General features: G+C 43.7%; 1 protein-coding gene across 1 annotated transcript in view; it reads right to left on the bottom strand.

Moving 5' to 3' along the window:
- The window catches only part of LOC139278184 (dynein axonemal heavy chain 5-like), a 382,562-nt gene that overhangs the window by 318,846 nt on the left and 50,876 nt on the right, over positions 1-12,840 (bottom strand). The window contains exons 4-5 of the mRNA XM_070896837.1: positions 10,303-10,387; positions 3,959-4,119 (exon numbers count right to left, since the gene is read on the bottom strand). Of these exons, the coding sequence (XP_070752938.1) occupies positions 3,959-4,119; positions 10,303-10,387 (246 nt within the window). The remainder of the gene's footprint in view (positions 1-3,958; positions 4,120-10,302; positions 10,388-12,840) is intronic.

Below are 12,840 nucleotides of genomic sequence, written 5' to 3'. Positions count from 1 at the left end.
AGACAGAATTATTGGCCCCAAGTTTCCACATGATTTGCTCCTGATTTTTAGGAGCAACTGGTGGAGAACGGAGTATCTTAGAAATCGCAATTCTCCACATTTTAGTTTTCTGCAGTTCTAGTCATGTAGAACAGTTTCACTTTTGAACAGAATTTTTTTTTTCAAAAGGGGGCGTGTCTGGCCACTGACGCCTGATTTTAAAGTTTCCACAGTGAAAACGTACTCCAAATTAACTTAGAATGGAGCAAGTGAAGATTTTTGTAGGCCTGAAAAAACCTTGTCTACACATTAAAAAATCAGGCGCAGGTTACAAATTAGGCATCGGGAACGACGGGGGGAGGGGGGGGGGGGAAGGGAAGTCATTACATTCTACAATAAATCCTTAGTTATACTTATACAAATATTATACAAATAAATCCAACCTGAATAAAAATTTATAAGCAAAGAAAAGATTAAATAAACCATGTTCCTACCTGTGTGAAAGTGCTTCAGGCAGGCCTTTCAGGCAGGGAGAAGGCTGCAGGAAGCCTCACAAGTTGAGGCAGCCGTTCCCGACGGCAGGGGAGGGGAGGCAGTGAGGGCCCGACCGACGGCAGCAGCCGTTCCCGACGGCAGGGGAGGGGAGGCAGTGAGGGCCCGACCGACGGCAGCGGGGGGGAAGCAGGGAGAAGGCTGCAGGAAGCCTCAGAAGTTGAGGCAGCCATTCCCGACCGTAGGGGGGGGGGGGGGGAGGCCCCCCTGCCGTCGGTCGAGCCCGTCGGGAAACGGCTGCCTCAACTTCTGAGGCTTCCTGCAGCCTTCTCACTGCTGCAAGAAGCCTCAGTGCTGATCATGGAAGGGCAATGTGGTTTTATTAAAAAATGTTAAAAATTGAACAGCTACAAAGAACTACAAAAATGGCCGAGTGCCAATGTTTCCTTCACACTGCGCGTGCGCGAACGCTCCAACGCGCATGCGCAGGGTTGCCAGCATGAAAAAAACTCATTTAAATGGTACCCGCCCCCTCCTACTTACAAAATCGGCGCGAGTGGTAGGCTCCACCCCCTGGGCGCCGCGCCAAGCAGACATCGAGCTGCAAAGCGCTCGAGAATAGCGCGTTTTTTTTCAGGTGCCGTTTTCGGCGTGAAAAACGGGCGCCCAGCTCGGAGGGGCGCCTGTTTTGCCGTATGTGGAAACTTGGGGCCATTGAGTGAGAGAAAAGCAGGAAAATAGCTGCAGGAAGAAACAGAGAGACAAGTCTTACTTTTCTCTTTGTCCCTGGACAAAACTATAGGTGATCGGCTTGTATTCTAAAATTACGAAGTAAAAAGATGAAACTAAAACAACTTAGAGCAGTATTATAGAGAATTAGAGCCTTGTGTTTTGAGTCACAAACAGCATTAGGTAACACCAGGATTAAAATTACTCTTGGCAGTATTAATCGGAAAGGCACCGACCAGGATATTTGTCAGAGCTGCTCCCGCTCCGCTGGCGTTATTTCGCCGGATGTGCAGGAGAAACCTCGTTTACACGAGCAAATAGAGTTTCCGCCGCACTTCTGGCAAAGAAACGGCGGCAGTGCAGGAGCAGCTCAGGAATTTGAAGGTCATTAACACATTTGAACAAAATTCATCTGTGCAACATTTAAATGTATTCTTTAGCCCATTTAAAATAAATGAATGTGTTAAAATACAGAGAGAGGTATTTTATATTAGTGAGCTAATGCGTTTGCTACAAATAGTACTGGTAGCAATTTCACCTCAATATATACACAAGATGCTGAAAGCAATACTCCAGGGGAGATTCACAACAAATATATTTGAGACCATTCTCTTATAACTATTCTTTCTAATGGCATGTTTTTAATTACCTACACTAATTTACAGAGATTCACTAAACTCCAAATTAATGCAAAAATTATATTTGAGAGCATTCACTTATATTCTTATCTTTCTTCGGGTCTTTTTTAAATTACCTACACTCATTTTCAGAGTGTCACGACACACCAAATTAATACACAATGACAGTTCCAGTGGGATTCCCATATCCTGTACTCCCTGACCTTCAGTGCTGACTATCATTAAATTTTATTTCAGCACTATACTGGCCTCCCAGCAGATAACGCTTTTAGGGCTAAAAATTTGTTATAACGCCGGGCAATGTTTACCGCCTCCAACCGAGATATTCACTAGTAGTGTCCTAAGAGGGGAGTGGAGCACTAAGGGAAGCGTTCCATGCTACGGGGTGCTACGGGGCGGTAGTGCTGCAGGGATAATTAAGTTCTGGCGCTTGGAAACCAGCATCCTAGTGCCTAAAGGAAAGGTCAGCTGGACCACCTGAAAAATGAGAGAAAGTTGAAGAGAGCATTGGAAAAATCAGCAGCAGTATGTCACGCCTCACAGAATCACAGCAATGTTAAAAGATTTTACACTAAACATCCACCTGCTCCTGCTTTATAATATTGCCCCAGGAGCTTCCATGGAATGCCTGCTCTCCCTGTCGGTGACGGAACCAGGCACTACAGCAGGCGAAAGGAGTGAAGTTCGGGATCGCGGAGCTAATGTAGCGTTGCACACTACTGATGTCACCAAGTGGGTTGTGCTAGAGTGCGCAGCGCTAACTGATAGCGCTGCCACTAAATCACCAATGAAGTTCGTGGCAGGCACTAACAGCGCGCCGCTCAGGTGGTAAGCGCTTAGCGGCCCATTAGCAGCCTGGAGGAGTGGTAACGGGTGGCGCTAAGCAACCGAATTTCAAGCCCTTAGACTTTTCACGAGGTGTCACTTTAATTCATGAGTTTCCGCATGTCGGCTTCAAACAGAACTCCAAAGAATTAATTAGTCATTGCATATATGTAGTACAACTATTTTTGTTATTTTTAAGGGGTAGGACAGATATCAAGGCAGCATTCGACTGTGTGTGGCACCGAGGAGCCCCAGTAAAACTGAACTCACTGGGATCAAGGGAGAAACTATTCAGTGACTGGGGTTATACCTGGCACAAAGGATGATGGTTGTGGTTGTTGGAGGCCAATCATCTCAGCCCCAGAACATACTGCAGGAGTTCCACAGAACAGTTGTCCTAGGGCCAACCATCTTCAGTTGCTTCATCAATGATCTTCCCTCCATTATAAGGTCAGAAGTGGGGCTGTTCGCAGATGATTGCAGTGTTCAGATAATGAAGCTATCCGTGACCGCATGCAGCAAGACCTGGGCAACATCTAGTCTTGAGCTGATAGATGGCAAGTAACATTTGCGCACACAAGTGCCAGGCAATGACCATCTCTAACAAGAAAAAGCCTCGCCATCTCCCCATGACATTGAATGGCATTACCAAGTCCCCCACCATCAATATCCTAGGGGTCACCATTGACCAAATATTTAACTGGACCATCCACAGAAATGCCGTGGTTACTAGAGCAAGTCAGAGGCTGGGTATTCTGCAGTGAGTGGCTCATCTCCTGATTCCCCAAAGCCTCTCCACTACTAACAAGGCACAAATAAGGAGTGCATTGGAACACTCTCCACTGGCCTGAATGAGCACAGTTCCAACAACACTCAGGAAGATCGCCACCTTCCAAGCCAAAGCAATCCTCTGATTTGTGCCTTGTTAGTAGTGGAGAGGCTTTGGGGAATCAGGAGATGAGCCACTCACTGCAGAATACCCAGCCTCTGACTTGCTCTTGATTGGCACTTCATCCATTAGCCTAAACATCCACCCCCTCCACCACCAGCGCACCATGGCTACAGTGTACTATTTACAGAATGCACTGCAGCAACTTCCCAAGGCTTCTTCGTCAGCACCTCCCAAACCCGCAGCCTCCACCACATAGAAGGACAGGGGAGCATGTGCACGATAACACCATCTCCAATAAGTTCCCCTCCAAGTCACACACCATCCTGACTTGGAGATACATCACCATCGCTGGGTCAAAATCCTGGAACAATCACATCCCGAGAATGAAGTTTTAAAAATTTACCCTGTATATGTTTTCGTACGTGATGGCTCTGCTGGCGTTACCTCGAAGGAAGGCAATACAAATTCCAGTCAAAGCAGCATGCGTCCCATCAGTAAGAAACAGCTTTAGCACTTTACCACAACTCGAAGGTCCTGGTATGGATCCACTTGGCCCAAGAGCAACTAGATATTAAAAGAAAATAATGGTTGAAAACACTATGTTGCACAAACCTTCCCTAAAATTAATTCGCTCTTCATAACAAAGGCCCAGTACTGCATGGTTATTCGATCATATTATACAGATAATGTATTACACTTAGCTATCATTCAACATAGACAAAGTTTAATGCAATTGCAAACGATGTTTAATACACCAATAATTTGATTTAAGGATCAGTTGACTTAAGGATTCAGAAGCCAATATCTAGGTTTTGTTTAGCTCTTCCCACCCCTCAAAGGTTATTTTCCTTCATATCTTTAGCTTTCTCATTATAACATGTAACAATCATCAGTGCCCAGGCCTTTACCAATCAAGCAGAGTCAGCATGGTTTTATGAAACGGAAATCATGTTTGACAAATTTGCTGGAGTTCTTTGAGGATGTAACGAGCTGGGTGGATAAGGGGGAACCAGTGGATGTGGTGTATTTGGATTTCCAGAAGGCATTCAATAACGTGCCACATAAGAGCTTACTGCACAAGATGAAAGCTCACGTGGTTGGGGGTAATATATTAGCGTGGACAGAGGATTGGCTAACTAACAGAAAACAGAGAGTCGGGATAAATGGGTCATTATCTGGTTGGCAAACAGTGACTAGTGGGGTGCCGTAGGGATCGGTGCTGGGTCCTCAACTATTTACAATCTATATTAATGACTTGGATGAAGGGACTGAGTGTAATGTAGCCAAGTTTGCTGATGATACAAGGATGGGTGGGAAAGCAAGTTGTGAGGAGGACACAACAAATCTGCAAAGGGATATAGACAGGCTAAGTGAGTGGGCAAAAATTTGGCAGATAGAGTATAATGTAGGAAAATGTGAGGTTATCTACTTTGGTAGAAATAATAGAAAAGCAAATTATAATTTAAATGGAGAAAAATTGCAAAGTACTGCAGTACAGAGAGACCTGGGGGTCCTTGTGAATGAAACACAAAAAGTTAGTATGCAGGTACAGCAAGTGATCAGGAAGGCAAATGGAATGTTGGCCTTTATTGCAAGGGGGATAGAGTATAAAAGCAGACAAGTCCTGCTACAACTGTACAGGGTATTGGTGAGGTCACACCTGGAGTACTGCGTACAGTTTTGGTCTCCGAATTTAAGGAAGGATATTCTTGCATTAGAGGCTGTTCAGAGAAGGTTCACTAGGTTCATTCCAGAGATGAGGGGATTGACTTATGAAGATAGGTTGAGTGGGTTGGGCTTATACACATTGGAGTTCAGAAGAATGAGAGGTGATCTTATGGAAACATGATAATGAGGGGGCTCGACAAGGTGGATGCAGAAAGGCTATTTCCACTCATAGGGGAAACTAAAACTAGGGGACTTTGGGCTCAAATTTCCCCATGAGTTGCACCGTTTTTTTTGGTGTAACTTGATTTTTCTGGTGTATCTTTTTAGTTGCAAATATGGCCATTTAATTTGCGCCAGTGTAAGTGAGTTAATTAGGTTTTTTGTTAGGTCAGTTTTTTTTTTCAAAAGGGGGCGTTCCCAGCCACTTACACCATTTATGCCAATTTGGCCAGAAATAAGTTGTACTAAACTAACTTAGGGCAACGTATGTGTCCATTTTTGTCCGCACAGAAAGACCTTACTGACAGTTAAGGAATCGGTGCAAGTAACTACATTTAAAGCACCAAGCACCAAACAAAGCACAAAAAGTAATAAGCAATTAATTGATAAATAAAATAGAAGGAACCCTGCACCTAAAGCTCCAAGACCAAATTAATAAGCAATCAATAAATAACAAATAAAAAAATAGAAGGAACCCTGCACCTAACGCACCAAAATCAATTAGTAAATAACAAATAAAAAACAGAAGTTCTACCTTAGGGAAAGCAGCGCGCTGCCAATGAAGGAGCCCATTCGGCCAGGGCTAGGGACGGTGTGCTTCAGCCCCTTCCACACAGTCTGCAGCGCGCGTTTGCCGAAACAGCCTGCCAGTAGCTACTGCACATGCGCGCAGACTCTAGCACGCATGTGCAGAGGTCTTTTCAGCGCCGGGACCTAGCTCCGCTCCCCCCTCTCTTTCTTCTGCGCCACGCCAGACGGCCTGATAATCGGCCATGATCAGACGGATTTTTTTGGCGCTGCTTCTGAGGTAAAATGTCGGCGGGGGTCTCGGAGGTGCGCCGAAAAAAACGGAGGGCCAAATTTGGGCCCATAGTCTTCGAATAAGGGGCCGCCCATTTAAAACGGAGAGGAGGAGAAATTTCTTCTCTCAGAGGGTTGTAAATCTGTGGAATTCTCTGCCTGAGAATGCTGTGGAGGCTGGGTCATTGAATATATTTAAGGCAGAGATAAACAGATTTTTGAGCGATAAGGGTTATGGGGAGCGGGCAGGGAAATGGAGCTGAGTCCATGATCAGATCAGCCATGATCTTATTGAATGGCGGAGCAGGCTGGAGGGACCAAATGGCCTACTCCTGCTCCTATTTCTTATGTTCTTATGTACCAATGTAACTGTAACATGAGGAGCTGTGTAAATGGAATGTAAAGTCATTCTTCTTCTGATTTTTGCTGCTGTACAGTTGAAAAAAGTCTGCAAAAGAGACTTATAATAAATATTCGATTCATAATTCAGTAGAGAACCAAGCTGAATACTAAAAGTACAGAGGAGAACTGAAAAAGGAAATAAGGGGAGCAATGAAAGTGTATGAGAATAGATTACCGGGTAACATAAAAGAGAAACATATAAATAGTAAAAGGGTAGTTAAAGGAAGGGTGGGCCAATTAGGATATCTTCTTGGGGAGGCAGAGCGCATGGCTGAGCTATTAAATGATTGATTTGCATCTCTCTTCACTTAAGAAGAGGATGCAGCCAATGCCACAGTAAAGGAGAAGATAGCAGCAATATTTGATAGGATAAAAATAGATAACAAGATTGGCAGTCCTTAAAGTAGAAAAGTTACTCGGTCCGGATGGGATGCATCCTAGGTTGCTGAGGGAAGTAAGAGTGGAAATTGTGGAAGCTCTGGCCACAACTTCCAATTCTCCTTAGATACTGGAGTGGTGCCAAAGGACTGGAGGATTGCAAATATTACACCCCTGTTCAAAAAAGAAGGGAAGGATAAATCTGGCAACCACAGGTCAGTTTGCGCCGGTGGTGGGCAACCCTTTAGAGACAATGGCCCCAAGTTTCCACACGCGGCAAAACAGACGCCCCTCCGAGCTGGGCACCCGTTTTTCGGGCCGAAAACGGCGCCTGAAAAAAAAGGCGCTATTCTCGAGCGCTTTGCAGCTCGATATCTGCTTGGCGCAGCGCACAGGGGGCGGAGCCTACCACTCGTGCTGATTTTGTAAGTAGGAGAGGGCGGGTACAATTTAAATGAGTTTTTTTTCGTGCCGGCAACGCTGCGTGTGCGCGTTGGAGCGTTCGCGCAGTGTGAAGGAAACATTGGCACTCGGCCATTTTAAAAAGTGCTGCAGAAAAAGTGAAAATTTATTTATTGAACCCTTGCAAAGGCTTGTATTTTAATTTTCTTGATATTTCTGTGTGTGAGGGTGAGGGAGTGCATTCTGTAATTAAAGATAGACTCTGATAAACGGGACACATGCACTTGTTTGAGACTATTCAAATTCTTTGTAGCTGTTCAATTGTTAACATTTTTTAATAAAACCACATTGTCCTTCCATGATCAGCACTGAGGCTTCTTGCAGCTTTCTCCCCCTGCCGTCCATCGGGCCCGACGGCAAACGGCTGCCTCAAGTAATGAGGCTTCCTGCAGCCTTCTCCCTGCCTCTCCCTGCCGTCGGTTGGTCCCGACGGCAAACCGCTGCCTGAAAGGCCTGCCTGAAGCACTTTCACACAGGTAGGAACATGGTTTATTTAATCTTTTCTTTGCTTATAAATTTTTATTCAGGTTGGATTTATTTGTATAATATTTGTATAAGTATAACTAAGGATTTATTGTAGAATTTAATGACTTCCCTTCCCCCCCTCTCCCCCCACCACCTCGTTCCCGACGCCTAATTTGTAACCTGCGCCTGATTTTTTAATGTGTAGACAAGGTTTTTTCAAGCCTACAAAAATCTTCACTTGCTCCATTTTAAGTTAGTTTGGAGTACGTTTTCACTGTGGAAACTTTCAAATCAGGCGTCAGTGGCCGGACACGCCCCCTTTTGAAAAAAAAATTCTGTTCAAAAGTGAAACTGTTCGACATGACTAGAACTGCAGAAAACTTAAATGTGGAGAATTCCGATTTCTAAGATACTCCGTTCTCCACTAGTTGCTCCTAAAAATCAGGAGCAAATCATGTGGAAACTTGGGGCCAATAATCTGGGACAAAATTCATTGGCACTTGGAAAAATATGGGTTAATAAATGAAAGCCAGAACAAATTTGTTCAAGGCAAATTGTGTTTGACGAACTTGATTGAGTTTTTGATGAGGTAATGGAGAGGTTTGAAGAGGGCAGCGTGATTGATGTTGTGTAGATGGACTTTCAAAAGGTGTTTGATAAAGTACCACATAATAGACTTGTTAGCAAAATTGAAGCCCATGGGATTAAAGGGGCAGTGGCTGCGTGGACTGGCTAGTCGACAGAAAGCAAATAGTAGTGGTGAGAGGATGTTTTTCAGATGGGAGGGAAGTATACAGGGGTCGATATTAGGACCACTGCTCTTTTTGATATATATTAATGACCACAACTTGGGTATACAGGGCATAATTTCAAAGTTTGCAGATGACACGAAATTCAGAATTGTAGTAAACAATGAGAAGGATAGTAACAGACTCAACTGTTGTCATTAGTTACGAAGGCAAAGCTGTCTATCTCCAATAAGTGAAAAACAGGCATTCATTTCTGCCACCCAAAGTTCCCTTCTGGTGGTAATGTTATTGGACTAGTAATCCAGAGGCCAGGACTAGTAATCCAGAGGCCAGGACTAGTAATCCAGAGGCCAGGACTAATAATCCAGGGACTGTCAGTTCAAACTATGGCAGTTTGAGAATTTGAATTCAGTTTTTTTTTTATTTAGAAATAAAAAAGTGGTATCAATAAAAAATGACCATGAAGCTGTCAGATTGTTGTAAATGCCCAACTGGTTCAATATGTCCTTTAGGGAAGAAAACTTACAGAAAAATGGAAAATTCTGAAGGCTTCTGCTGAAGCCTTACCAAGCCTAGCCTACATATGACTCCGGTCCCGCACCAATATAGATGAGTTTTAATTGTCCTTTGAAGTGGCCTAGCAAGCCACTCAGTTATATCAAACCACAACAAAGACTGAGACACAGACTTCAGCGGTTCAAGGAGAAGGCCCACTATGGGCATGTCCATATTCCCTCGATGGGATATGATAGGTTATCCTGTATACTGGACTGAGTTGCACACTACAGGAAGGATGCTGAGGTAATAGAGAGGGTACAACACAGGTTCACTAAGAGACTGTTGGTATGAGGAAAGACAATTACGAGGAAAGACTTAAAAAAATGAAACTATTTTCATTTGAATAACGTAGGTTATGGGGCAATATGATATAAATATTTAAAATTATGAATACATGGAACAAGGTATACAGAAGCAGATTGTTTTGACTAGTTGAGGGGTCTAGAATGAAGGCCCATAGATTAAATGTAAAAGATTTAGAACAGAGAGCAAGAGAAATGACTTTACACAGACTGCTGTGAGGCTTTGGAATGAACTTCCAGGGTAAATGATTCACGATGAGGTTGGATAGGTAGATGAAGGCAAAAGGGATAAAGGGATATGGGAACAGGCAGGGTAATGTGATTGGGACTATTTGCTCACGTGGTGGAGGATATATACCGAAACGGACTATTTGGGTCGCAAGGCCGATCCCCCACCTCTACACACATATACTACCACAGTACGAGGGCTCCAATGCACTTGTGACGTCCACAAATTTATTTTCATTCACTTTAAACCAGCAGCTTCTTTTACATTAGGATCTTTATTGCAAGTCACCAAAATACTACAATAAACCGGAAGGTTTTGTCAGTGTCTTTCCCTAACTTTGTATTTCTTCTCAATATTAATAATAAGAAACTAAGAACTGGGAATAATGTTTGATCTGCTTTTAAAATAAAGCAGTGATTGATTATAATGTGTACTATTATTGATCAGTTATTTTGATAATCTGTAGAACATGAGTTTGAATGAAAGACTACAAACACATTATGTAAAGTATAACCTGATTCTGGAAGATCCACTTCCTGATAGAAGAACAGAAGGCTTTGTCTGCCATCTACAATGAAAAAATTATCAATTTGTTCCAGCTGAAAAAGAAAAATATTTATTTTATTTTAGAATCAAAAATCTTTTTTTGTGATTAATCATAGTTTCTGCTCTCTCCTCTCTTGGATCTCTCACACTATGCACCATTCCCGGCCAAGAATCAAATCATCTGCCCCTTGTCACATGTGGGTGCATCTTAGTTGCATCTTACTACCTCCATATCTTTGTAATCTCCTTCAGCCTCACAATCCCCCTCGAGATAACTGCATTCCTCAAATTCTGCCCACTTGAACATCCCTAATTATAACTGTTCAACCATCGGTGGCCGTGCCTTCAGCTGCCTGGGCCCTAAGCTCTGGAACGACCTCTCTAAACCTCTCCACCTCGCTACCTCTCTTTCCGCCTTTAAGACGCTCGTTAAAACCTACCTCTTTGACCAAGCTTTTGGTCATCTGCTGTAATTTCTTCTTATGTGGCTCGGTGTCAAATTTATCCGTTTTGTCTTATAACACTGCTGTGAAGCGCCTTGGGACATTTTACTGCGTTAAAGGTGCTATATAAATAAAAGTTGTTGTTGTTGTTGTTGTTGAATAAACACCAACTGGCATTTAGTGATCCCCCACCTCTACACACACATACTACCACAGTACGAGGGCTCCAATGCACTTGTGACGTCCACAAATTTATTTTCATTCATTTCAAACCAGCAGCTTCTTTTACATTAGGATCTTTATTGCAAGTCACCAAAATACTACAATAAACCGGAAGGTTTTGTCAGTGTCTTTCCCTAACTCCCTCACCAATTCACTTTCAAACTCTCTTTCCTGTGGTCCACCACCCATCAAGCTGGGGATAGAAACATAGAAACATAGAAAAATAGGTGCAGGAGTAGGCCATTCGGCCCTTCTAGCCTGCACCGCCATTCAATGAGTTCATGGCTGAACATGCAACTTCAGTACCCCCTTCCTGCTTTCTCGCCATACGCCTTGATTCCCCCTAGTAGTAAGGACTTCATCTAACTCCCTTTTGAATATATTTAGTGAATTGGCCTCAACAATTTTCTGTGGTAGAGAATTCCACAGGTTCACCACTCTCTGGGTGAAGAAGTTTCTCCTCATCTCGGTCCTAAATGGCTTACCCCTTATCCTTAGGCTGTGACCCCTGGTTCTTGACTTCCCCAACATTGGGAACATTCTTCCTGCATCTAACCTGTCCAAACCTGTCAGAATTTTAAACGTTTCTATGAGGTCCCCTCTCATTCTTCTGAACTCCAGTGAATACAAGCCCAGTTGATCCAGTCTTTCTTGATATGTCAGTCCTGCCATCCCGGGAATCAGTCTGGTGCACCTTCGCTGCACTCCCTCAATAGCAAGAATGTCCTTCCTCAAGTTAGGAGACCAAAACTGTACACAATACTCCAGGTGTGGCCTCACCAAGGCCCTGTACAACTGTAGCAACACCTCTCTGCTCCTGTACTCAAATCCCCTCGCTATGAAGGCCAACATGCCATTTGCTTTCTTAACCGCCTGCTGTACCTGCATGCCAACCTTCAGTGACTGATGTACCATGACACCCAGGTCTCGTTGCACCTCCCCTTTTCCTAATCTGTCACCATTCAGATAATAGTCTGTCTCTCTGTTTTTACCACCAAAGTGGATAACCTCACATTTATCCACATTATACTTCATCTGCCATGCATTTGCCCACTCACCTAACCTATCCAAGTCACTCTGCAGCCTCATAGCATCCTCCTCGCAGCTCACACTGCCACCTAACTTAGTATCATCCGCAAATTTGGAGATACTACATTTAATCCCCTCGTCTAAATCATTAATGTACAGTGTAAACAGCTGAGGCCCCAGCACAGAACCTTGCGGTACCCCACTAGTCACTGCCTGCCATTCTGAAAAGTACCCATTTACTCCTACTCTTTGCTTCCTGTCTGCCAACCAGTTCTCAATCCATGTAAGCACACTACCCCCAATCCCATGTGCTTTAACTTTGCACATTAATCTCTTGTGTGGGATCTTGTCGAAAGCCTTCTGAAAGTCCAAATATACCACATCAACTGGTTCTCCCTTATCCACTCTACTGGAAACATCCTCAAAAAATTCCAGAAGATTTGTCAAGCATGATTTTCCTTTCACAAATCCATGCTGACTTGGACCTATCATGTCACCTCTTTCCAAATGCATTGCTATGACATCCTTAATAATTGATTCCATCATTTTACCCACTACTGAGGTCAGGCTGACCGGTCTATAATTCTCTGTTTTCTCTCTCCCTCCTTTTTTAAAAACTGGGGTTACATTGGCTACCCTCCACTCAATAGGAACTGATCCAGAGTCAATGGAATGTTGGAAAATGACTGTCAATGCATCCGCTATTTCCAAGGCCACCTCCTTAAGTACTCTGGGATGCAGTCCATCAGGCCCTGGGGATTTATCGGCCTTCAATCCCATCAATTTCCCCAACATAATTTCCCGACTAATAA

This window comes from Pristiophorus japonicus, chromosome 13, assembly GCF_044704955.1.
Source record: "Pristiophorus japonicus isolate sPriJap1 chromosome 13, sPriJap1.hap1, whole genome shotgun sequence".
Taxonomy (NCBI): Eukaryota; Metazoa; Chordata; class Chondrichthyes; family Pristiophoridae; genus Pristiophorus; species Pristiophorus japonicus.
Note: the sequence above shows the minus strand (reverse complement) of the source record. Positions and strands in the feature narration are given on the sequence as shown.